Below are 24,868 nucleotides of genomic sequence, written 5' to 3'. Positions count from 1 at the left end.
AAAGTTTTTCTAAAATTTTCTCTGATGTTTTATGTTTGACATTTACATCTGTGGTTTGGTTAGTGTTGATTTTTGTATGAGGTGCAAGCTTTAGGTTGAGGTTCATCGCTTCTCGGCCTTTTGGCTAAGATCAAGTGTAGGTTGAGGTTCATCTCTTGGCCTATGGATGTCCAGTTGTTCCATAACCATTTCTTGAGAGGCTTTTCCTTCTCCTTTGAATTGTTTTTGCACCTTTGTCAAAAATCAGGTGGGCATATTTGTGTAGGTCTCTCTCTGGGTTTTCTGTTCTCTTTCATTGATCTACTGTGTCTGTCCCTCTCTAGGACTCCATTGTCTTGCTACTGTAGCCTTAACATTGGGAAGAAGGCTTCCTCCCACTTTATTCTTTTTCAAAAAATTCTTGGCTATTCTAAGACATTTCCCTTTCCATATAAAGTTTAGAATAAGCCCATTTATGTCTTCAAAAAAAATCTTGCTGATATTTTTATAGGAATTCTGTTAAACCTACAGATCAATTTTGGGCAAATTTATCTCTTAATTATGTTGGGTCTTCCAATTTGTGAACATAGTATGTCTCTTTGATTCCTTTCAATAGCATCTTACGATTTTCAGCATAGAGGACCTCTGTCTTTTAAAAGATCTTACTTGTAAATCAGTTGGTTAATTCCGAAACATTTAATATGCACATAGTACGTGCCAGTACCGTGCTTGGTGCTAGAAATACAAAAATGAAATACAAAGCTTTAAAAAGCCAGAAGGACAGAGTTTGAGAAGAGCATGTTGTCTGAACTGGTATTTTAGCTAATAAAAGTAGAAAAAACTTCCCCCTCCAAAACAATACAATTACAGTGAAATTGGAAATTGCCTAATATTTGTTATTACTAAAAGAATCACTAGATGGAACATGTTTTATAGTACAGTCTTTGGAAGAAGGCAGATGTGAGTTTGCAACTTAGCTCAGACTGGTCATTTGACTTTGGGCCAGTTGCTTAAGGTTTAGAATCCTTATATAAAAAATCTGTAGAGTAGGATGAGAATATACTGAGCTCTGAGGGTTGTTGTAAAGATTGAAGAAAACATTTGTGAAACAGTACAAAGCACGCCACATGTCGAGTGCCCTGGTACAATACAATACAGTTATTGTTATTATTAGTTTCATCTCACATAAGGGCTAAGGGAAAAAAAAGACAGGGTAGAAGTGGATAATGGTCAAACCTGGGGTGTGGGGATGGGGGAAAAACAGGGAAATTGAAATCAAAGGGTGATTATTATAGGATAACACAGGAATTAGATCTTCAAAGAGTCTAGGAGTCTGTCTGTCTTTAGAAGTCTGTTTTCACATGGAGAACAGTAGGGACAGTTAGTCTAAATTTTTAATTCCACTCTGCCTGGCTTTTTCCTACTACATGTAGTCGTTAGGCCCAAGAAGTCATTAAAGTGTTTAATAAGGTTATTAAATTGACTAACTGCAGCTGCTGAAGCAATTTTCCTAGGAAATCCATATGATTCTAGGTAAGGGGCTGTGGAACTGTCCTCTGTGGCTGACAGCCTGTCAACATTCCTTTGAAGGATGGCGGGCAATGTCATGAGGGATGCGTCTAATTAAGAGATTAGAGGTGAACCTTGGCTTCCTGGGTGTGCTATTTGTAGCTGAGAGTATGGGGAAACTTCACTAATTCCTACTAATTGCAGAGTGGGGGAGGAGGAGACCCATGTGAATTATAGAATATTTTAAAATAAATGTACTTTTATTACTTTCGAGTACATATTTTAGCTCCAACTAGGCTAACAAATTGTTGCCTGGTACAAGTCTTAGGGGACTAAGTTATTGAAGCTATCAGAAGGATTTTCAATTATTTCTATGTAAATAGGTGCTTCTGGGTTCTTTAGGGTGCTAGAAAACAGTTTGTTCTACCAGATCTTAAACATTGCTCTTGTATCCTTATGCTGTTAATTGGCACATCCTTAGAGGAAGGGGTTTGTTAAATAAAATAAACTTTAGACCAGCTGCTAAATAACTTACCATTAATTCATGGAGCCCAAGAATCCAAGTAGATGAGGTTTTAATTTCAAGTGAAGTTTGATTTTCCTTTCCTGAAGGCAGTTTGTTTATTCCTGCAGGCATTTATTTATTCATTAAATGATACTAATGGAATGCATTGGATGTATCAGGCATTCAAGTCTTACAAGACAGCCTAAGCTGCCCTACAGGAGCTTAGCACCTGCTAGAGGAGGCCTACAGGTAATTACAATACAGCACAGTAGGACATGGTGAGTAGGGACTATGCCCAAGGCAATCCCAGAGACATTAGGGGCTCAGAGGAGGGTCAAATAAGTCAGACTGGGTGAATCCGAGAAGGGTTCCCAGAAAAAGTGGGGACCAAGTTGCATTTGAAGAATGAATTGGAGTTGGCAAAAAACAGTAGAAGAAAAGAGATTAAAAAAAAGAGAGAAGATTAAAAAAAAAAAAAAAAAAAAAAAAAAAAAAAAAAGGCAGTAGGGTGGCCTAGCAGTCCAGGCAGAGAGAACAGCTTGGTCGAAGGCTGAAAGTGTGAAGTGGCGTGTTGCTTAGGGAGACCTATGCTTAGCCTTTGAAAATAAGCAGAGTGAAAATCATGAAAGGCTGTATTGTGCTAGTTTAGGAGTTTGAACTTGAAGGTTATGGGGCAGCCTTTGAAGTATTTTCAGGAGGAAAGCAACATCATCAGATACGTGTTTTGAAGCCATTCTTGTCTTCATGTGCGGAATGCACTGGATATGGGCCCAGATATAAATTAGCAGTTCTTGCATTAATGTTGGGCTAGAGGTCCTTAAACCAAGGCAGTAGCAGAGAGAATAGTTGTGAGTGGTTCCAAGGAGAATGACTCTGAAGGACTTGGTCTGTGTGGATTTGGGGAATGAGTCAAACAGAGGGATCTGGGAGAACTGGATTTCTAGCTGGGGTTGGTGGGAGATGCTCTTCACTGAGAAGGGGAGCAGGATGATGTGGGAAGGGTATGGGCACGGCGTGCTCAAGGGACTTCCAGGTGGATCAGGCTAGAGGCTGGATCCATGGGAGAGGTGCTTGGACTGGGATGGAGCTTTGGGTGGGGACCATCAGCCCATGCGAGGGGGTTGAATGTGTTTGGATGAGGTCACCCTACAATTTCAATAGTGTGCAAAGAACAATGGCCTGGGATGGCACTCAGGCACAGAAACATTTCAGGGAGCAGAGAAGAAGTTTGCCATCCACAAGAGAATAGTGATATTTAGCACTCCAAGTTAAGTATTTTCAGGATTGAAAAAATATGTGGAGTCTTAGTGCTGCAATGAATTTTGAGTGTACATTTAAAATTTTAAGAGACACACACGCATACACAGTGACAAGAGATGGAGGTGAAAAGCATAGACCAAGAGCAAAGTATCTGGATTTTTGCTTCTGTTTCCATCCCTGGGCAGAATCTGCTTTATCACACTGTGATTAGGGAATATTATGGATACTTTGGTTTAAAAATGGTCTTTTAGTCCCTCTTGTAATTTAGAATATGCTTTTAAGAAATGATGGTTGTCTCTTAATGCACATAAAAAAAAATAAAAGAAATAGAGAAGAAGAAATAATGGCCAGGGCACAGTGGCTCATACCTATAATCCCAGCACTTTGGGAGGCTGAGGCAGGAGTGTTGCTTGAGCCTAGGAACAGTGAGCCGAGATCGCACCAGTGCACTCCAGCCTGGGCAAAAAAAGAAGGAAACTCGCCAGGCACAGTGGCTCACACCTGTAATCCCAGCACTTTGGGAGGCTGAGGCAGGAGTGTTGCTTGAGCCTAGGAGTTTGGAATCAACCTGGGCAACATAACGAGACCCTGTCTCTACAAAAAATTAAAAAATTAGCTGGGCATAGTGGCACCCGCCTATAGTCCAGCTACTGGGGGTGAGATTGGCTAAGGTAGGAGGATCATTTTAGCCCTGGAGCTTGAGGCTGCAGTGAGCCAAGATCGTATCACTGCACTCCAGTCTGGGTGACAGAGTGAGACCCTATCTCAAAAATGAGAAAAAAGAAAAGAAATAATGGCCAAAGAGCATCACTATAGGGTTATCTTGTTCTTTTTTTTTTTTTTTTGAGACGGAGTCTTGCTCTGTCACCAGGCTGGAGTGCAGTGACGCAATCTCGATTCACTGCAACCTCCGCATCCTGGGTTCAAGTGATTCTCCTGCCTCAGCCTCATGAGTAGCTGGGACTACAGGCACGTGCCACCACACCCAGCTAATTTTAGTAGTTTTAGTAGAGATGAGGTTTCACCATGTTGGCCAGGATGGTCTCAATCTCTTGACCTTGTGATCCGCCCGCCTTGGCCTCCCAAAGTGCTGGGATTACAGGACGTGAGCCACTGCGCCCGGCCTATTGTTTTAAATTTTACCCCATGTTTTCTATTCTTATTATCTTTATAAAAGAACAAAATTATCTACTGTATATGACTTTTAATATCCCTAATTTCTATGTATAACACAAAGATTATGAAGATGAAATGATTTAACGTAGGGGAAATGTATTTTAAAAATAGAAAAGTATTATGTAAAAGAAGGTGTTCCTCTTTCTGTTAATAAGTTGTTATTGCTTATTCTCATGTGGCTGGGATGTATGCACAAAGTCAACTTCAACCCTCTTTGCTTACTTTTCCCATGACCTTTGGTATCCTTTCTTTTTCTTCTTTTGAGACAGGGTCTTGCTCTTTTGCCCAGACTGGGGTGCAGGGGCACAATCAAGGCTCACTGCAGCCTTGACCTCCTAGGCTCAAGTGATCCACCCTCCTCAGCCTCCTGAGTAGCTGGGACCACAGGTGTGCACCAGCGCGCCTGACTAATTTTGTATTTTTTGTAGAGATGGGGTTTCACCATGTTGCCCAGGCTGGTCTCAAACTCCTGGGCTCAAGAGATCCTTCCAAAGTGCTGGGATTACAGGTGTGAGCTGCCATGCTTGGCCTGGTGCCCTTTCTTATTTGTGTCCTAATAAGCAACTTACCCAGAAGGGCCCATTGTTTCAATTTGGAGAGATGAAGAAAGTAAGAAATGATCACTTTTTAAACTCGAAAAAAACCTGGACCAATTTTTTGTGATTAAAAATTAAAAGTCAGTTTTACAGTATACTTTGTCTTCAGATAACCAGTAAAACTATCCAGAAGTGCTCCCACCTCAGTTTTGCATTATTTAAAAAATTCCATTATGTGGCAAAAGTGTTTTCTGCATTTGCTCGTGGTGCCTGATTCATTAACTTTACTTCTTGTTTTTTAAAGTGTTACAAGTACCACATTGGTTAAAGCTCATTTCAGTTTTGTTTTAGTGCAGTCATTTGCTCAGTTCTTTCCAGTCCTTCTTGCACTTCTGAAGGATAATTCTTTGTTTATGATGCCATTACAGGAATTTGTAAGTGTCTGGGTTCGAGATCCTAGGATTCAGAAGGAGGACTTCTGGCATTCTTACATTGACTATGAGATATGTATTCATGTAAGTATGAAGTCAGTAGAAATAGTAATTTTGAGGGACTTTTATGGGATACATTTTATGGGATAAAGTTGACACTTGTAAAAGTTTTTATGATTCAAAAAACTGAATTTGAGTGATTACAATGCTTTTATCTTACATGAACTAGTAAGATGGTTCCTAAAGTTGAAAAATTCCTTATTTGAATCCCTTATTGTTCCTTTGTTAATATTAATATTTTAATGTTTATTGCCTTCACATACGAAGATGCGGATGCATCTAAAATGCACGGGTAAAGAGTACTTATAGCTCATTAATGGCACTTCTTATGATCTGCTATAGCATATTTCTGAATCATATGATGCCTGATAACCTTCAAGTTTGAGAGGATATAGAGTTCTTTGGAAAAAGAGATGTGTGGTGTTTTATATATAGAATCAGAAGGTGGGAAATGGATATGTGCAATTATTGTGATTAATTTGTCTAGAATCTGAGTAATTAATGTAACTAGAAATGACGTGCCTTGCGTGGATCCTACTGTGTTACAATCTCTTGAACAATGTTGTGTGGTGTGTGGCCTTCTGTGACCATCTTAAATAAGGGTACGTAAACTTTTTCTGTAAAGGTAGTAAATATCTTCAGTTTGTGGGCCATACAGTTTCTATCGAGATTACTTATTTTTGCTGTTGCAGGTGAAAAGCAGCCACAGACAGTGCATAAATGAATGAGCATAATTGTATTCCAATAAAACTTTATGTGCAAAGACAGGTCTCAGACTAGATTTGGCCCTCAGGCTATAGTTTATTGGCCCCAGTTTTGAGGACAATACTTTTTGCCTCTAAATCAGATGCATATCAGATGCAAACTAAATTAGTTCAATTGGGGAGCATAGAAGCTGACCCAGATTGTATCCGTGACTTCATAGCACAAGTGAAGTAAAATGTAACCATTATTTAATCTTCCCATTATAAATAGCTAACTTGGTATATTGGACACCCAAACACCAGCCATAGAACTTTTCTTTTTTTAAATTCTCCTTTCTTCCCTTTTTTCTCTGAAGTTTCCCCAACTTCAAAAAATAAAAGAAAAACCCAGAATTGCTTTTTTGATTGTGTTGTAAAGCCATTCCAGGATACGCCATGGATTTTGATTCTGTTTTGGTTTTATTCATAAGCTCACACTGGAGTTGCATTCTGTGTGGAAAATTATGACTATATAAGAATAAGCATTTGAAGTAAAATGAAATATTTTTAGTTGCCTTCTAACTTTCTCTAAAAAAATTGTGCGTCCTTATCACGCACTTCATGATAGGCATGAAATTTAATTATTCCCAGGAGTGAATGGAAGTATAGATTTTTCTCTGCTCTATAAATAGCCTGATGTAAATTCAGAAATCTCCATCTGGAGCCAGAAATGATGGGTTCCACAAATAGTATTTGATGGTGTCCTGGCACTTCTCTGAAACGCTAATAAATTGACAATGGCTAAGCCTTGGCTTGGTGGACAGCAAAAACAAGCAAATAGATTTAGAGGAACTTAATCAGTTAGTGATCTCAGTATCCTCTAATCTTGAAGAGACTTCCACCTGTCATACAATTAAAAGTGGATGGCAGAGCCAGGGAGTTCTGGTTGGCTTCTCTTAGTTGTTAACCCATAGAGCTTTGAGGTAGAGAAGCTGGTCTTACAACTTGTTTAAATTAACCTCAAGGAAGATGATGTCACGCAACTCTGGGATCTTAATGTTTACTTGGAATTTTAAACTAGTAGACCCTAGAGCTGGGTAGCCATCGTAAATACTCCCCTGAACCTGCCCTGCAAATGAAGGACTTATGGGTGGACCTCAGTCTGGTGTAGGTACCAGGTGGATTTTTAGATATTGACAGCCCTGGTGGTTGTGAGCAGAGAAATTAAAGGGAGTTTAAATGGACCCAGCCTGTGTCTGAGATGTCAGGAATCCCTGTAGTGGTCAGGGATTCTTTAGGGAGAGGGTACTGGGAAGATACCTGCTCAAGCCTCATTAGGGCACTAGTTCTGGTATAACATGGTCTACAAACCTAGTCCCCAAAGAGCACATTAGAGTGACGCCCTGGTGTGCTCTAAGTCCACCCACAGAATGTTATTTGCCACAAACTCCTTCCAGCGGGTTTTGCTGCCATATCGTTAAAGATAACGGGATTTAGACCAGTGGCTACCTTGGAGGTGAGCCTCTTAACCTGTCTACATTCTGAAGTTTTCTGAACTTTACAAAGTGTAAGAATACCAGGAACCATGTCATATATTTCATGAGAACAGTTTAAGAGCTAATGCACATAATTACTTAGATTTCCCAAGGAAAACAATCACTGGGCATATGAAGTGGTAGAATAATAATTTTTGAAATAGTACTCATCTTGGGGGTAAAAAATTGTTTCTCATTTAGATTAGAAAATCGGATTTTGAAATACAGAGAATAGAGATACTCATATTTTCAAAAACCAGGAGAAACAAATATTTTGCTAGGTTTTACTCAAAGGAGAATATTTACTCTTGTCTTACATTTACCCAAAGGAGAAGCATTGTGGCTGAGCTTAGCATGGGGACGCCATTGGTGGCTTTTTCCAAGTCTGCCTTAGGGTATCTGGAAGGAAAACAACACTTAGTAACTAATGGTAATATTAATAGACAACATTGGCCAAGTGCTTATTATCAATCCTCACAACCACCCTATGAATTAGATATGTACTAGTTCATCCCATTTTAGCACTCAGGAAACTGAAGTTTGAGTGACTTGCCCTGTAGCAGAACCAGGACTGGAAATCCGGTTGGCCTGTCCTCCATGCCAGATGCTTATCCCCCACGCACTACAGCCGTTCTCTGGCTTGGAGGACATACTCTGTCTCACATACAGTAGAGAAGGGAAGGCTGTTCTCTAGTTTAAAAGTGATTTCAGGATTCCTGGGGATTTATGTGATCTGCAGGGTGGCCATGTCAAGGAGATGAAGATTTCTGCAATGTCTCATAAAGGGTCGTGAAGAGGTGTCTCTAAGCCCCAGAGGCTCCTCCAGCTTACATGGATGGTGGTAAAATGCAACGGATGAACCGGAGCTCCTACCTGTCATTTATATGTTAGGATTTATTTTTTATTATTTATTCTTGAAAGCAGTGCTCATAGGTGAGTAGGAGGCTCCTTCAGGATGCAGGCAGTGGCCAGGTCATACCTCGCCCTGGGGCAACACTGCTTATTTCCATCATCCCGGCTGTCTTCAGGACTGTTATCTTCCTGGGTTATATGCAAGATTTCAGAGTACTGGCATAAATATAAGTATATGTTTTGTGGTTTAAATCCTATTTAGAATGAATATTGGGATCAGATTGTGAATTATAGATACAAGAAATGCATTTTTTTTTTCCTCAGGTGAGACTCATTTTTCTACTTTTTCTGTACAGACTAATAGCATGTGTTTTACAATGAAAACATCCTGTGTACGAAGAAGATACAGAGAATTCGTGTGGCTGAGGCAAAGACTCCAAAGTAATGCGTTGCTGGTGTAAGTGATTTAGAGTATATTGAGGAGACTTTGTCATTATATTGAATATTTGAAATTGATGTTCATTAAGATATATAAGATATGAAGGATTTTTATAGGCTTTTGCCTTGATTACAATATGTATGTTTAGTTTTTTAGCTACTGCATCTGAATTTAAAATGTATCACTTAAATTTTACCAACTTTGATAGGTATAGGCCATGAAAGGCCTCAGAAATGTTTAAAGACAGGTTTTTCTTTAAACTGACTTCCGCATATTCTTATTATGTAACTATATAATGTGTAATCATAATTATAGAATAATTGTGTGATAATAATCATCATACATAATTTGCCTTCACTTTGAGGGATTTCTGTAACAGAAGCACCTTGAATTAATCATCTAAAAACATTTTTTTTTCTTTCTCCTAAGACAACTTCCAGAACTTCCATCTAAAAACCTATTTTTCAACATGAACAATCGCCAGCATGTGGATCAGCGTCGCCAGGGTCTGGAAGATTTCCTCAGAAAGTGAGTGTCCAGACACTTCTGTGGCCAGACAAGGGGTGTGAGCAAGCGCTTTGCAAGAGCTGCATGGTGGCGTGGGGAAGAATGTTCCTGTTTCTGAAATGCGAATAATCTGCACTAAAGCGAAACCCACTGGTCCATTTCCTATATTAGAGCACCATCTTGTGGCTCACATCATCTGGTACATATTTGGGACCAAGTCTTCCAGGAAGAAAACAATGAATGAATTCAGTTAGATAACAAATACATGGTCCTTTAAGCTGTCAGGCAGATCCAAATTACATGGGAGTTTAGCTGACAAAAGTAAAAATTTGCCAGGAAACAAATATGCCTACTTATCAAAAGGTGCTTCTTAAAAACTGCCTTTGTTTACAATGCTTAGAATTTACAGACCAAAATCAGTTCAATAATGGGCTGCTAATATTCTTCTGGGTTCCTCTAATGGTTTAATGTTGATCTTTGAAGGGAATGTTTATAAAGGAGTATTTGGTGGCGTGTGAACAGTCTCAGTGAGTTATTAACTCTAGATTACTCTGTGATGGTGGGCATTGCAGTTAAAGCTGCCTGAGTTCACACTACCAGTGATTCCGCCCCTCCCCGGCTACTCTTTGGAATGCTGGAATACCCAGAATGCTAGAGGCCATATAGCACACTGATTTACACCCAGACTCCAAGGCCAGGCTAGCTGGTTTCAGATCCTCACTCTGCCACTTACTAGCTGGGGGCTTGGGCAGATCATTTACCTTCTCTGCCTGTGTCTTCCCATCTATAAAATGGGGTAATCATAGTACCTACCTCATAGGGTTGTTGAGAAGATAGACGAGTTAGTGACTGTAAAGCACTCATGACAGTGTCTGGCATGCAGTGTGTGCTGTCTTTTTTTTTTTTTTTGAGACGGAGTCTGGCTCTGCCGCCCAGGCTGGAGTGCAGTGGCCGGATCTCAGCTCACTGCAAGCTCCGCCTCCCGGGTTCACGCCATTCTCCTGCCTCAGCCTCCAAGTAGCTGGGACTACAGGCGCCCGCCACCGCGCCCGGCTAGTTTTTTGTATTTTTTAGTAGAGACGGGGTTTCACCGTGTTAGCCAGGATGGTCTCGATCTCCTGACCTCGTGATCCGCCTGTCTCGGCCTCCCAAAGTGCTGGGATTACAGGCTTGAGCCACCGCGCCCGGCCTCTGTGTGTGCTGTCTTCATGTTGGCTGTTAGTATCTTAATGTACTTAGACATGAGACAGCTTGTGCTTTCCTAATTTCCAATTTTGTAGATAAGGAAATAGGCTGAGTCATGTGACTGCTAGTTAGTGACAGGACCCAATCTCCTGAACTGTTTCTTTTTCTAGTAGTTTCAGGATCTGAAGTCATCTCCTTTTGGGTTCACTAAATAGGACCTTAGAGCTAGCCTGAAATAATATATTGCCTCCTCCCCGTTTGGCTCTCTCATAAAGGGTTTGGATATTAAGTATGCACATTAATATTAATATTTATTTCTATTAGATTGACTTAGTGCCTTTCCTTTGAAGGTGTCCTAGAGACATACAGAAAGATCCAAGATTATAAATTGAGGGAGAGTGGGCAAATGAAGAGAAGCCAGAGGATTAAACATGGCAAGAGACCAGAAGAACAGATGAGCAGAGCCAAGTCCTCCAAAAACATTTCATTGTATTTTTGGGGGATATCACAGGCATGGCAGAACAGAGACCTGGCCAGGTTTTTCCTGCCTTTTCCCCTAGAGGAGGCCTCTGATTTTAATTGTTGTCTCTATGAGGCCAAGGTGGCTGATGGCCTCTCCCTTGAGATGTGGTCCCCGCCACACAATTCTACAGAGTTGCCTGTCACTCTAGTGTAGATGTTGTCCTGGGGGAGCTGTGGCAGCTTGTCTTCTATAGGGAAGTCTTATTTCAGGTCAGAAGACAGCACATGCCTCTGAATTATATAGCTAGTTAAGTGCAGGGTATATGTTTTTGACGAGGAATTACTTCGTTGTTTTGAACACAACCTTTCTATCCACAGTTGATCTACCCAAATTAATGACCTTGTGAGTGTCATTCAGCCATAGTGGGGTTATGCTTGTGCCAGGTTATTTTTGCATAGTGCATGGTTTGACTGTTTGCTGGTTGTATTTGATGCAGATGTCATAGTAGAAAGTGTCCTGGTTCAGGAACTCAAGGAGCTGAGTTCTAGGTCTCCCATAATCATGATTCCTGGTTTTTTTTGTAGCTGTATATGAGCCTTGGAGCAGTCACTTCATTCCTTTTAAGCCTTTGTTTGCTATAGAGTGGGGTAATATTTCCCACCCATAGCCAACCTCACTGAGTGGTTGTGTCCTACAGATGAAAAGGACTTGAAGAAACCTCCAAAAACCATGCAGCGATCCTTCATTCAACAGAGGTTTATTAAGTGAATGCTTAATCCTGTGTGCTGCGGACATAGGACTGCACAGAATGAACCAGTCCTTGTCCTCCTGACACCTCCATTCTAGTGGGGAGCACTGTGTACATATCCAGGGCTACGGCTAGATTCATTAACGCTGAATCTGGATTGCCATCCGACTGGGTTGTCAAATCATGGAGTTGGCAGGGGGTTCTCTTGTGATACCATTTGTTCCACTGTGGTATGTGAACATTTGCCTACAAGTTAATATTTCACTTTAAAAATGAAAGCTGGTGCTTCTACACAGCCTAAACCTGAAGGAAGTGAGGAGTCAAATACCACAGGGCTGGCTTCAGGCCTGACCTGAGCTCTGTGGCCCCTGCTGACCCTCCCCAGCCTCCCTTCTGTGTCCTTCAGATCTGTGCTTGCCTGGGTTGTGTAAGGCAGCACCCTCGACGTCTTTGCCCCTGGTGCGCTCTACCCTCACCCAACCCAGGTCCACTTTAGGAAACTGGATGTGATGTATACCTCGGCCCTGTGTCTTGGCCCCAGTCTGACATCCTCTGAACCCCCATTGGTTACCTAAGTAGGGCCAGCCATCAATAGCCTGTACCTTGTTCGTAGAGGAATTTTAGAAACCACAGCATTAAAACATGGAAACATGCTTGTATTGTAGGTTTTTAGCATGTATTTTTAAAGCCTGGTTTTCATGTAAGTTTTGAAGTTATGAACCAGAAGCACTAAATATGTTCAAACCTTTTGAAACCACAATGTCTTTGTATATGTGTATATATACCTATTTTTCTTTAAGGTCATTTGTGAAATGATACATATTTAATAAGAAAGTACTGATCTTTGTAGAGGAATTAGAAAATTGTTTCTTTGACTAGGTGCCAAATAAGAATAATTTCCACCATTTATTGAACACTTTCTATGTGCTTGGCATTTTACATGTTTTAGTCTCAGTATTTACAAAAATCTTAGGAGTTGGATATTATCTCAGTTTTATAGATAAAGAAATTATAGGAAAGGTGGATGTACTATATGAATCCCAGGACCTGGCAAATTTAAAATTAGCAGTACTCTTAAATGCTGGCTAAATTTGCTATGATTGTGAGATTTTTCAAATATACTCATTTTTTTTCAGTCTTAACTATAATCTCCCTTTTGTATTCTTGCCCCTGAGTAATTATAAACGTAAAGTAACTTCTAATAGTTACGAAAAGTAAGTTATAGGCTAAAAAACATAAACTCAGTAAGTCTCCAACTATGGAAAATGGAATTCCTACTAATTTTTAGGTTTGAATGGGATTTTCAGTTTAGGTTTGAACAGATTTATTCATGAGTGGGAGCTACTTTCCTTCTTTACTGAATTCATCCCATTAATACAACTACATTTACCCTACAGTTTAGACTTTAGTATCATGGTTTTGTATTTCTTCAAATATTAAGGAATATTAAAGTTTTTTTTACAAAAGACTAGTGTTGAACCATGACAGCTAGTTTTACACACACACGATTTTTATGTCTTTGTATTCAATAGAGGGCACCACAGCACAGATCATGAATGTCTTCAATGAAGATTTGTAGGTTTTATTTTTTCTTATAGTAAGAGCTAAACAGGCTGAGTTAATTTTTTTTCCTACATCAAACTGCTAATCTTCCATGTACTATACAGATGTGTATATATATCATTGTATTGGGTTCAGTAGACCCAGGACATCCTTAGTTAGGATGAAATGATTTTGCATAGCTATATATTGTTCTTAGCTAAACCATCATATAATACATCTAATAAAATCATGTTGAGGAAAACTGTGCTTTTCAACTGTGTCCAATTTAGGGAAAAAACCAGATTTTTCTTTGTTTAGTCTAAAATTGTTATGGGGAAAGGAATAACTTCTGATTTGCACTATAAATATCTTTTTAGAAATTATTTTAAAATCCTAGAGGCTATTTTTCATTCCTTTTATAAAGATTTGAAAATCATATACTTTTTAAATGGAGGTTTCTACAAATGACATTTTATTGACTGTTTTACAAAGTACTCTTTATATTAGGTTTGAAATTGATTTTCTGCTATTAGATTTGTTTGTGGAAAATATGGCACAAACATGACTAAGGAAAAAATAAGATTTAATATTATGATGGTGGCAGTCACAGCCCTCTCTGATAGTAAGCCAAATAGTACTCAGAATAAATTAATTATGCTCACCTAACCAGATGGGAAAACACTCTCAAAAATTTTCATTTTAAATTTCAGAATGAACTGACTATAAAATAAAAAGCATATAAATACATTTAAAAATTATTTTTGCTTATTTAAAACTCATACTCATGGAGTATGGTGGCATGAATTTAGCCAGAGAAACAGAGGAGATTCCAAAGACGAAAACGGTCTAGCCGACTGACTGGTTTGAACTCTAGGCCTGGGGAAGTGTTCAGATGTCCCCTCCTCAGCCACATCTTTCTCCCTCTTTGGAATTGTGAGCTGGGTGAGCCTGGCTCCTTCTCTTTTCATCTGTGTGTCCTCCAGATGGCAGTATTGAGCAGAAAAAGAAAACACTGGGAAATAATGAGTCTAATGTACAGTAAAATTGGAAATTGAATTATAGCTCAAGAAAAAGGACAGTAGCCTTGAGGTCCCGATCAACCTGGACTCTGATCACTTTTGTTTGCTGTACCCATGTGTTAAGTTACTAGCAAGTTAATAACAACACGTGAGCGGTTCAAGGCTCAGTAGAATTGCTTCAGACATGAAATAAAGCTAAAATGAATTTGTGTCCAGTATCATTGGCATTAGTGCTCATTACTTTTGTGGTGTAATGCCTCAAACCATCTAAAATCAATTTTAAAGATTACCCATTATTTTATAAAGAAAATAAAACACATTTCTAACAGAAACAAAGCTGTGAGTACAATCCCATGAACAGTTCCTTGTACTGATGGCAGGCAGGAAACCGCTGACAGAAGCCACAGGAAACAGGCTGCTCACTTCACAGACTTCACGATCCAAGTTCATATTAATGGATTGTTGTCTATAACTCTTCTCTTAATCTGAAGTATTTAAAACCAGAATGGTAAACATTTATAAATGTAGAAAATAAATCTCAAAGAGTAAAGAGGGATTTACTACTTAGCTACTTGTACTTGGTGAATTAATCATGATCATGTGACATGGTCATCTTCTGGGAGGACCCAGGGCTGAGGACACAGAGGGAAAAAGAAGGATTTAGCTGTTTTGCTTGAGGTTTTGCCTTTTAAAAAGCACAAAGGTTTTACTTTTCCTTCTAATAGACCAGTAAAGAATATTTTCTCAAACTGTAAACCTGCTGAAGCAAAGGGGACAGCTAGAGTTTGGTTTTAATACTGTGCATTTTTAGGCATTTTTGCCTTTGTTGAGAAATAATTGTTTTATTTTGTAGAAAAGGACTTATTATAATGGCCTTGGATTTTCACTAAACTGATATTAATGGCCAAAAGAGATTTACTTTCCTTATTACTTGTTTAAACAAGCAGAATATAAGGTAAGGTTCATTTGGTCTGAAATACATGATCTATTTTTCACAGATCGTTATACTGGAAATATCTTTTGTTGAACAAAACTCTACTTGGTTTTAGTGTTTTAGTTTTGTCCCCTATATCTGGTCTTAGTGTCTCCTCTTACATAATTATTGAACTATTATTCGTAGAGACTAAATTATCATATGTCAACATCTTTGCTAAAAGATAAATCAGTTTTTATTTAAATATAAAGGTATACTTTGATTGGATTTCATATTCTAAGATGTGCATTTCAGAGAAAACACATTCACTGATATGAATTTGAGCATCTATAGATTTTGCTACAGAATAGTTTTTAATCTTCCATGTAGTCCTGATGCCCTGGTTGAAATCTGTTCTGTCTTTGCAAACTTTGATCTTGAATGTGGGAAGAGCAGTATGTACTCATCACAACATTATCATATTTTAATTATATATATGGTAAACTTGGCTGGGATCAATTTTATTTGGTTCCTCATTTTGACAACACACAGATTCAGTGCTCCTAAAGATTTTGGAGAAATTTATAGTTAACCTTAAGTATTAAAAAAAAGCCATCTCTCTCATGAGCTGTTGTAAACATGCACTTAAGTATATAACTATACTTGTAAAGTTTTAAAATGTAAAATATGCTGAGAATTGTATCAACTTCTTCATATAATTTTTAATAGTAGTTGAAAGTTTTGATGTTTCATGACAGCCTATCCCATAAAGATCACTGAGTTGACATGCTATTGGCAGTAAATTTTTTAAAGTGGAATAAATTTCTATGACTATTTAAGCAAAATATTTCCATAATTAATCCACATGGTAATAACAGATGGGTAAATTGAAGAAATGTCCTTGAAGTTATTCTTTTAACAGATGTTCTTAACTATTAGCTTCATGTTTTTACCCACCTAAATTTCCAAATAATTGAATAAAAGTTAACATGTGCTTTCCTCCCCTTAATGGGCAGAGCCCATAATTGATACAAAGTTTACCACAGGAGAGAAATTACCTTCAGTGGTACATTTTCTAATGTTTTTCTTTCTTCTACCCTATCACTGACCATCCTGTTCACCAATTATTTTTCCTTTTTTTCTATTTTAATACAGAGTCCTACAGAATGCACTTTTGCTTTCAGATAGCAGCCTTCACCTCTTCTTACAGAGCCATCTGAATTCAGAAGACATTGAGGCATGTGTTTCTGGGCAGACTAAGTATTCTGTGGAAGAAGCAATTCACAAGTTTGCCTTGATGAACAGACGTTTCCCTGAAGAAGATGAAGAAGGAAAAAAAGAAAATGATATAGATTATGATTCAGAAAGGTATTTCCTTGCATTTTGATTTAATGTATATGTATTTATGTAACACATAGTGCACATATGCATGTGTATAGATATATATACACACTTCACTTTTTTGTTGATGTAATACTAAGATAATGAAAAAATTAATTGACTGAGATTTTATTGAGCTGTGACAGCTCATCATAGTAGTCTTCACACACACCTCCACACTGAATTAATGAATGCAGTAGAAATTCAATTATTTGCATTCTGATTATGTGACTTTCATTTAGTCAGACTTGAATTATTCGCGTTTAAATTATCTAGCTAAAAAAATACCCAACTGCACTCCAAATGGCTAATTAAAAGTCCAAATTTCCTGTCTCTCTTTGTGACTGGAGATAATTAAAGTTCTCCTCTGTTACTCAGGCTTTGAGTGTGTTGTGAAAACCAATTTCCTCTTTTTATTATTTTCCCCCTCTCTTCTTTTCCAGTTCATCCTCTGGGCTTGGACACAGTAGTGATGACAGCAGTTCACATGGATGTAAAGTAAATACAGCTCCGCAGGAATCCTGAAAAATAATTCTAATGTTACTATCTTAGGAATAGCAAATTATGTCCAGTCATAGAGAAGAAAACTTCGTAATAATACATTCTTACCTAAAGTTCACTGTCATGATGTTAGGTATTTAAATTCTTAAAGCTGTTGGGTTGTTTATTAGTGGTATTTTTATGTTGTCTTATTTTAGGTAGGCTTCTGTGTAAAGCTAAAAATCCTGTGAATGCAATACTATCCTTTACAGGCAGGCATTATTGGTAAACAAGATCTTGCCCTCAAATGAAATGACTTACATGCTTTAAAAAACCTAGTTGGTTTTATTGAATTTAAAAAGATAGGCAACTAAGTAGCATTTAAAATCAAGATAGAGCATTCCTTCTTGTATCAGTGGGGCAGTGTTACCGTAAACAGTAAACACGGTGTATATGTTGTTAACCCCTATGAAGAGTAACATTGTAGACCAGACTGCCTCTCTCAGACATGTGGCTGATATTTTGTGGATACCTCCTGTGCACTGGCAAAACACTATACGCTTTTGGGTGTTCGACTGAAATATTTTAAGAGTATTTAACCTTTCCAGTATTCTGTTTCACGCTTAGATGGAAATGTATCCTATGAATAGAGACATATTAAAATAATGTTTACATCTTAGAAAAAACATAGATAGTGCTAGTAATATTACTTATAATTCCAGTATATAGATTCAGAAATACATTTTCATTGTCCAAAATCAGCTTCAACAAATGGTTTCTGGAGACAAATCATTTTTTTCATTATCATTGCATAATTAGAATTACAGGTTAATGATTTATTTTTTGACTAAATGTGCAATTTCTTATCACTAGATAACTTTTAGTACCAGTGGTGGTTACTTACTCCTTAAATCAGAGGAAGGATTTTATAAAAATAATAAATTTAATTTTACCAATAAATATTCCCATAATTTAGAAAAGGATGTCAACTTGCTAATTTCAGAAATAATTATTCATTTTTAAAAAACCCCTTCTTTTAAAGCATCTACTTGAAGATTGGTATAATTTTCACAAAATGTCTTTTTTTTTAGTGTCCCAAAGATATCTTAGATAAACTATTTTGAATTTCAGATTTCAGATGAGGCAACATTTTCTTGAGATAATTACCCAAGTTTCTTCCATGTTGAATGGTACAAAATATTTCTGTGAAACTAACAGGAAGATATTTTCAGATAACTAGGATAACTTGTTGCTTTGTCACCCAGCCTAATTGAAGAGTGGCAGAAGCTACTAGAAAAAGCAACCTTTTCATTTTCACTAGGAGTTTAAAAGCTATTGTATTATTAAAAAGTCTTTACAATGCTTGTTTCAAAGAACCAACAGAAAAAAAAGCTAACAAAACTAAGAACTAACATTTAAAAAATTAAATTTAGAATGATTTCTTTAATTTGTCCTTTTTTTCTTTGGTCTAAAACATTATTTAATTTTTGTAAATATTTTGATTTAATGTGTCTTAGATCCTCATTATTTTAATACAGGAAAAGAAAAAGATTTAGTAATTTCTTTTTTTTTTAATTATACTTTATGTTCTAGGATACATGTGCACAAGATTTAGTAATTTCTTACCATGCTAATATGTAAAGTGTATGCCATCCAGGCATTTAAGAGCGATCCTCATCCCTTCAGCAATATGTATTTGAGTTCACACTATTTCTGTTTTACAGCAGTTTTGAAAAACACATACTATGCCACCAATTGTCATATTATTTTTAGATGATGTAACATAACCATCAAAATTAATATTAATGCCTAATATTTAGTATGTAAATGTCATGAGATCATTTTTACATTAAACGGGAAAAAAAATCAACTTTGCCGGATCACTTATTTTATACAAGAGACTATATTCTGCCTTAGACCAAAACTCAGTGTTTTTTATTTTTTATGAGGAAATTTGGTAAAACATGGTTTAATATTAACTATAGTTGTACATATTTGAGGCATTTAGCCTTGGTTCAGTTGTTTCAGTGTCCACACTCTGGCTTCTTAAAACTGATTTCTTGCAGCCGAGATATTTAGATGAACTTCAGTTTCCAGTGGTTTTCTTGCTTTGTCTCTTATTTTTCCCTGGCATATTTTTTATAAAGCTTTCTTTAGGGAAAAGAAAATAATTACTGATGTAACTAACATGAATAGATGTTTATTTAACACTATTTTTAATATGACTTAAATATAAATAATTCTAATCCTGGATTCTTTATGGTTACAATACAGCAAAACTGCATTTTCCCTGGCTAATTCTGAAAGGGTAAACTATTCACCTATAAAGCCAACTTACGTGTTTTGTTGTAGAACTAGATTTATATATAACCCAAAGGTGTCAACAGTGAACGTCAACAACCTGTTACTGAGGCTTCTTACAAAGTCTCACTTAGAAGAAAGTTACTTAATTCTAGTTAAGATTTCAAGTTTTAAAAATTACTAGGGACAAGTATTTCTTCTTAAGCAGATACTATTCCTTAAGATGTTAAGTATCTTGCCAGTTTTTCAAACCTAGTCCACATTTCATTGAATAATTAAATACAAACAAGTGATATGCAGTATAAAGTAAAAGAACAAAATTTCTTTTATGACAATTAAGAAGTTAAACAAATTCATTTAGCCTGGCTACAATCACCGTTATATCCAACAGTAAACTAGATGCTGTTTTGAATTTGGTTTGTATTTTTTGGATGCCTTAAGGATTCATTATTATTGAGCTACTGTGGTACAAAAAAGGTTTTCAGTATTTGAGCTATAAAAGACGACCCCTTTTCATTGGAAGCCTCAACATTTTAAAACAAAAATAACAAAGCTTATTGTTTCTAAATAGTCTTCCTCTTAATATTTAAATTATTTAGCTGGTATCCTATGAATACAAAGCAACATCTTTTCAATGAAGGAAACAATTTATTTCAGTACAATTTTGTGTTTCTGTTTGGAATATAGACCTTGTCTTAGTTTATTATATATAAACACATTTTCAAATGCAAAATACTGTCGGAAATTAGTTACTGCAATTTGACATTCAAAGCATAGAATTTTCTTTGCAAATAAAGGTCATAAGAAATTAATAATTTTAATAGAGTGGAGTTCAAAAATTTCAGAAGGATGTAAATAAGCAACATTCTTTAACATTTGCTATATATACAAAGGACTTTGGTTCTATTCTTTGCCATATGCATCTTACAAACGAGTCACCATTGTCCCTTTTTAGCAGACACAATTGCGCTTCACTCTTAACTGTCTTAACTGGAAACTTTTCTAGATCATGAGCAGTGCATTGGACACTTAATTTATTTTAGCTGCGCAAACTCTGGTAGTTAATGACCCTTTCTCTTTCTCCAAAATTCCAAAGACTTCTTTTCAAAAGATATAGAGGAAAAGAGAGAAAAAAACCCCAAAACATTAAGCTACAATTTCCTGCTGAATTTAAACTCTGGTCTAAAGACACTATGCAAATGGCTTATGCTAAAGAGGAAAATACCCTTTCTCCCCCGACGAGAAGTGTAGATTCATCCAAAACCCCACACCGCTTGTCTTTGCTGCTAGAGGCACAGCACGGGCATAACTTGTGGTTGTGTTTTTGCTAGTTTCTTACCTCTGGGCTTTCTTTATAGCTTTGCCCCCCACCCCACTGGCGATGGCGCTCCCGCGGCTGCACCCTCGGCCGCCTGTTGGCTGCGGCGCCTCCGCGGCCCGTGCGCATCCCCCGCGCTGCGTCCCACACACGCGCGCTCCCGCCACCTCCCGCCCGGGCCACTCCGCCGGCGGCGGCGACTGGCGGCAGGTAGCGAGCCAGCCGGCCTCGGTCCGGTAACCCATGGCAACCGCCCTGGTAACCCATGGCAACTGCGCGGCGGAAAGAAAAAAAAAGAACCCTGGTGGAGGGGGGGCGGCGGGCGGTGAAAGGGAACAACGACCGCAAAGAGACAGCGATTTACCGCGCGGGCCTGCGGCTCCCGACCGCACCTGCTGCAGACTGGCCCGCGAGGCCCCTTCCCGCGCTACCATGATGACTCTGGCTTCTGGGGAAAAGAGCAATAAGCAGAAAGCCCTCGTGCAGAGGGGCTCCGGGCGGTGCGCTTGGTGTGGGAGGCTGCCTTGAACGCCGATGACCCTCCGGGCCTCCGCGTGTCCCGGCTTCCAGGGCCCCGCCAGGCTGGAGAGTGCGCGTGGAGCAGGCCCTGCTGCCCGGGGACTGGGTGAGGGGCGGCCGCGCCGTGTCCGGGGCTGGACCCCAGGCTTTGTTCTGCAGACGCTGGAGCCCGGCTGGAGGAGGGGCGACACCGTGCTGCTCCGGCCCCGTGGGGCCCAGCCCCCGAGGGTCCCCACGAGCGGACGCGGTGGCGCCGGGCAAACTCTACGCGCCCTAAATTTTGTCATCTGCACACGCATCGCACACGTTAGTTAACCCCATTCTCTTCTAGGTCCCCAAGAGCCTAACCTGCCCGGCGGGCGCGCAGCTGCGTTAACCTGCCCCCTCCCGTCTGGAGAGGGAGGGGACAGTCGCGCCTGGTGGTAAGACTGGGCTACTAGGGAAGGAGTGCGTGTCTCCAGGTTCAGAAACGTGCCTGGGTCAGGGTGCTCTGTGTGTGTGTGTGTGTGTGGGCGGGGGGTGACACAAGTTTTCCACCTGCTTTAGGCTGAGGCCCTGTAAGCGGGACTGTGTTCTAGTCCCCGGAAAAAGCGCGCGGCCTTTGACACATCAGGTGCCAGGCCGCCGGAGGACAGAAGGGGGCGCTGCCGGGCCAGTGCGGAGGCTGCAACCGCCCTCTGCAGAATGCACCCTTGGTTGGGTTTGGCGAGCTGCCCGCGTAGTGGAGTAGTGTTAGGGCTCCCAAATAGAAAGAACCTGCTCCCTACGTAGGTGTCGGTTGTTCTTAAGAGCATCATTTGGTCGCTGGTGTATTCGCAGAACCCCTAGCCCACAATAAGGTGGTTCAGGAAACGCAACCAGAACCGGTTCCATTCCGTACCCAGCAACTACGTGCATACAAGTCCACAGAGGCATGTAGTGGGGTGGAGGGACCACGCTAGGAATCTGGAGGTCACACATCCAGGTCAAGTTTTAACTAGCTGTGATTCCAAGTACATTGTGATGTTATAAAAAGGAAAAGATTTGGCCTGGATGATTATGAGGTCCTCAATTAGACCACTCTCTGTAGGTGTGTTACAGTGACAAATCCAAATAGCAAAGCCATCTGGAATATCTTTTTTTTTTTCTTTTTTGGAGGCAAAGGCCTATGCAAATATAATATGCACACGCTTGTGAAAGGTGACTAGATCGACAGTGTTTAAGATATCCAATATTTTTACTGGTAGACAAGGGAAGCTAGCTATGTAGAAAATCCTATTGTAATCCTTTCATAAAGATAAGAATCTTAGATCTTAGGGAAACTTGGCTTATTTTCACAAATATGCACATTCTGGGTTCCACTGCGTATAGAGGACCCGGTACTGGGAGCATGTGCTATTAGAGGTAAAACACAGGTGCTGACCTGCCCTGGGATCCGTGCAGTACAATCCCAGCTCTCTGCATAGCAGTGTACTGGGAGCCCTGTGCTTTCGTTTAATTTTTTTTTTTTAAACAAAAGCAATTACAGAAAAGTGCAAATTTAACGTGTGACATTTAACATTTTGCCGTGGCAGGCAGCCTCCACTTAAATGGGGCCTTTCTGCAGAACAACAGGAGCCAAAAGGCCTTGTGTCATGGAGTAATGTAAGACACAATCTGGGCTGCAAACGCACAATGAATCGGGAAGGATTTATGTAATTAATTGACCAGTCTTAACCTGTTATCGTGATGTAAGGAATTTGGAACTCATTAATTTGGGCTCTGACAGATTTCATATTAGAGCTGGCAAATATGGATTGAGCCTCTTATTCTTGTAGCAGCTGGAATTTCCATGACAGTGAGGCTTAGTGAAGAAGACCTATTGCCGGAGTCAAACTGCCTCTTGCTAATCAGTAGCCCTGCTCTGTATTAAAGGGATAATGAAAGAAAAAAAAAAAGGAAAAAGCATGTTACCTAGGTGGGGGAGTGGAAGGGACTTGTGTTCATTCTGCTAGTATGTGGGTTGAGCTCAAGCATTTGTAGCTGAACCAAACATTAATTGCAATCATAGAGTTAGGTGATTTCTCAATACCTTGAGAGAAGAGAAGGTAGAATGGTGTCAGGGTCAGGTTTGATATTATCCAAGTTAAAGAGGGATTAAAAGACAGAGCCTCTGAATTTCATCTGTGTGCACATAGAGACTGTATGAAGAAGGAGATAGAAGTCTTATGAGGGGCAAATGGGAGTTTTTTTGGTAATGTCATATTCACAAATGAGCAGTTCAGAGCCCTGAAGGAGAGACTGCCTTTCTCAGGAGCCGCTTCCTGACTCCTGGTGGGAGCGCCCTAGTGGACCCCATGAAACCCAGAACTCACATAATGAGCATTTAGTTGATAATTTAATCTGTGTCCTCTTCCAATTTTATGATGTTTACTGAATCACCCATTTGGAAATGTGCAGTTTCTTCTTTGAGATTGTAAATAAACTCAGTAAAAGTTTAACTTTCATTTTTTTTCCATCCTTGACAATCAGAAAATTGCTAGGTTCAAAAAAGGTCCCAGAGATTAAACAAAATGGTTTTTTTTTCCTTCACAATAGTCTTCCCTTACTGCTGTACTATGTGATAAGGTTAATATAACAACTGCCATAAGGATCCTTAATACAGGGAGATAAGCAAAGTTGCATGCTGGAAACATTTGCAGGGTATCATTTGCCTTTTCTGCTGATAAAGAAGCCTTCAGTAACAAATACAGATCACAGGCACTGAATATTTAACTTTTGAGACAGAAATTCCAATTGATCTTTCCTAATATGTTATTATTCATAAATACTTTTTATAGTTGGGTACTGACTGCTCTCAAAATATGATTTTAAAAAATTTGTATGTTACCTACCTTTTAAAGTTTACAATCAAACATAATTTACTTTTTAATATGACAAATATTTATAACTTGCAAAAACAAAGATTTCCATGCCCCTCTCTTCATTCTTATTTTTCTTTTTTGAAAATTGTCTTAATTTCAACCAAATTCCAAAGTAAAGAATTTCCCTTTTAGTTAGTGATAATGGGATTTGATCAATGAAGTGCGCAGTATAAGGATTTGTTTTTTATTATCTTGTTAACAAGTGATTTCTTTAGTTTTGGCTCCATTTAAATGAATGCATAAAGATAAATGCTAGAAATTTGCATCACTATATTAATGTTATCCTTCACACTGAGAGCAAAAAGGGAGCCAGTATTTGTTATTGGTAGTAGTATTTCAGTGAGAAGGCAATGAGGATAAACAATTGATACCAGCAAGACTTGGCTAACTAGTATAAACCATGACAAGGGCGATTAATAGTGTATATAAACACACTTCAAGTTTGTATACATGATCTCAGCTCTCACCTAGCGATTTCTTAGTATTTTTTTAAAGGGTGATTTGTAAGTTGGCAGTTACAAGGCTATCAACTCATGTGCTGTGTGTACTGTTTATATATTAGAGGTATGGAATAGACATACTGAAGTGTGATTTACCGGAGAGAGTGTTGATTTGGAAGGATGTCTGGTGAATCAGGTTCTGGCTC

General features: G+C 38.8%; 1 protein-coding gene across 2 annotated transcripts in view; it reads left to right on the top strand.

Annotated features, from left to right (window-relative positions):
* Positions 1 to 18,704, top strand: part of SNX10 (sorting nexin 10) — a 91,525-nt gene extending 72,821 nt beyond the window's left edge. The window contains exons 2-7 of one of the 2 annotated variants that reach the window (XM_011972279.1): positions 2,122 to 2,242; positions 5,394 to 5,480; positions 8,883 to 8,983; positions 9,395 to 9,493; positions 16,498 to 16,710; positions 17,166 to 18,704. In XM_011972279.1, coding sequence (XP_011827669.1) covers positions 2,141 to 2,242; positions 5,394 to 5,480; positions 8,883 to 8,983; positions 9,395 to 9,493; positions 16,498 to 16,710; positions 17,166 to 17,247 — 684 coding nt within the window. In that variant the 5' untranslated portion in view covers positions 2,122 to 2,140 and the 3' untranslated portion in view covers positions 17,248 to 18,704. The remainder of the gene's footprint in view (positions 1 to 2,121; positions 2,243 to 5,393; positions 5,481 to 8,882; positions 8,984 to 9,394; positions 9,494 to 16,497; positions 16,711 to 17,165) is intronic. The other variant, XM_011972280.1, reaches the window with a different exon arrangement.
* Positions 18,705 to 24,868: the final 6,164 nt, after the last annotated feature.

This window comes from Mandrillus leucophaeus, unplaced genomic scaffold, assembly GCF_000951045.1.
Source record: "Mandrillus leucophaeus isolate KB7577 unplaced genomic scaffold, Mleu.le_1.0 Scaffold128, whole genome shotgun sequence".
NCBI lineage: Eukaryota > Metazoa > Chordata > Mammalia > Primates > Cercopithecidae > Mandrillus > Mandrillus leucophaeus.
This window is presented reverse-complemented; position numbering and strand designations above follow the sequence as displayed.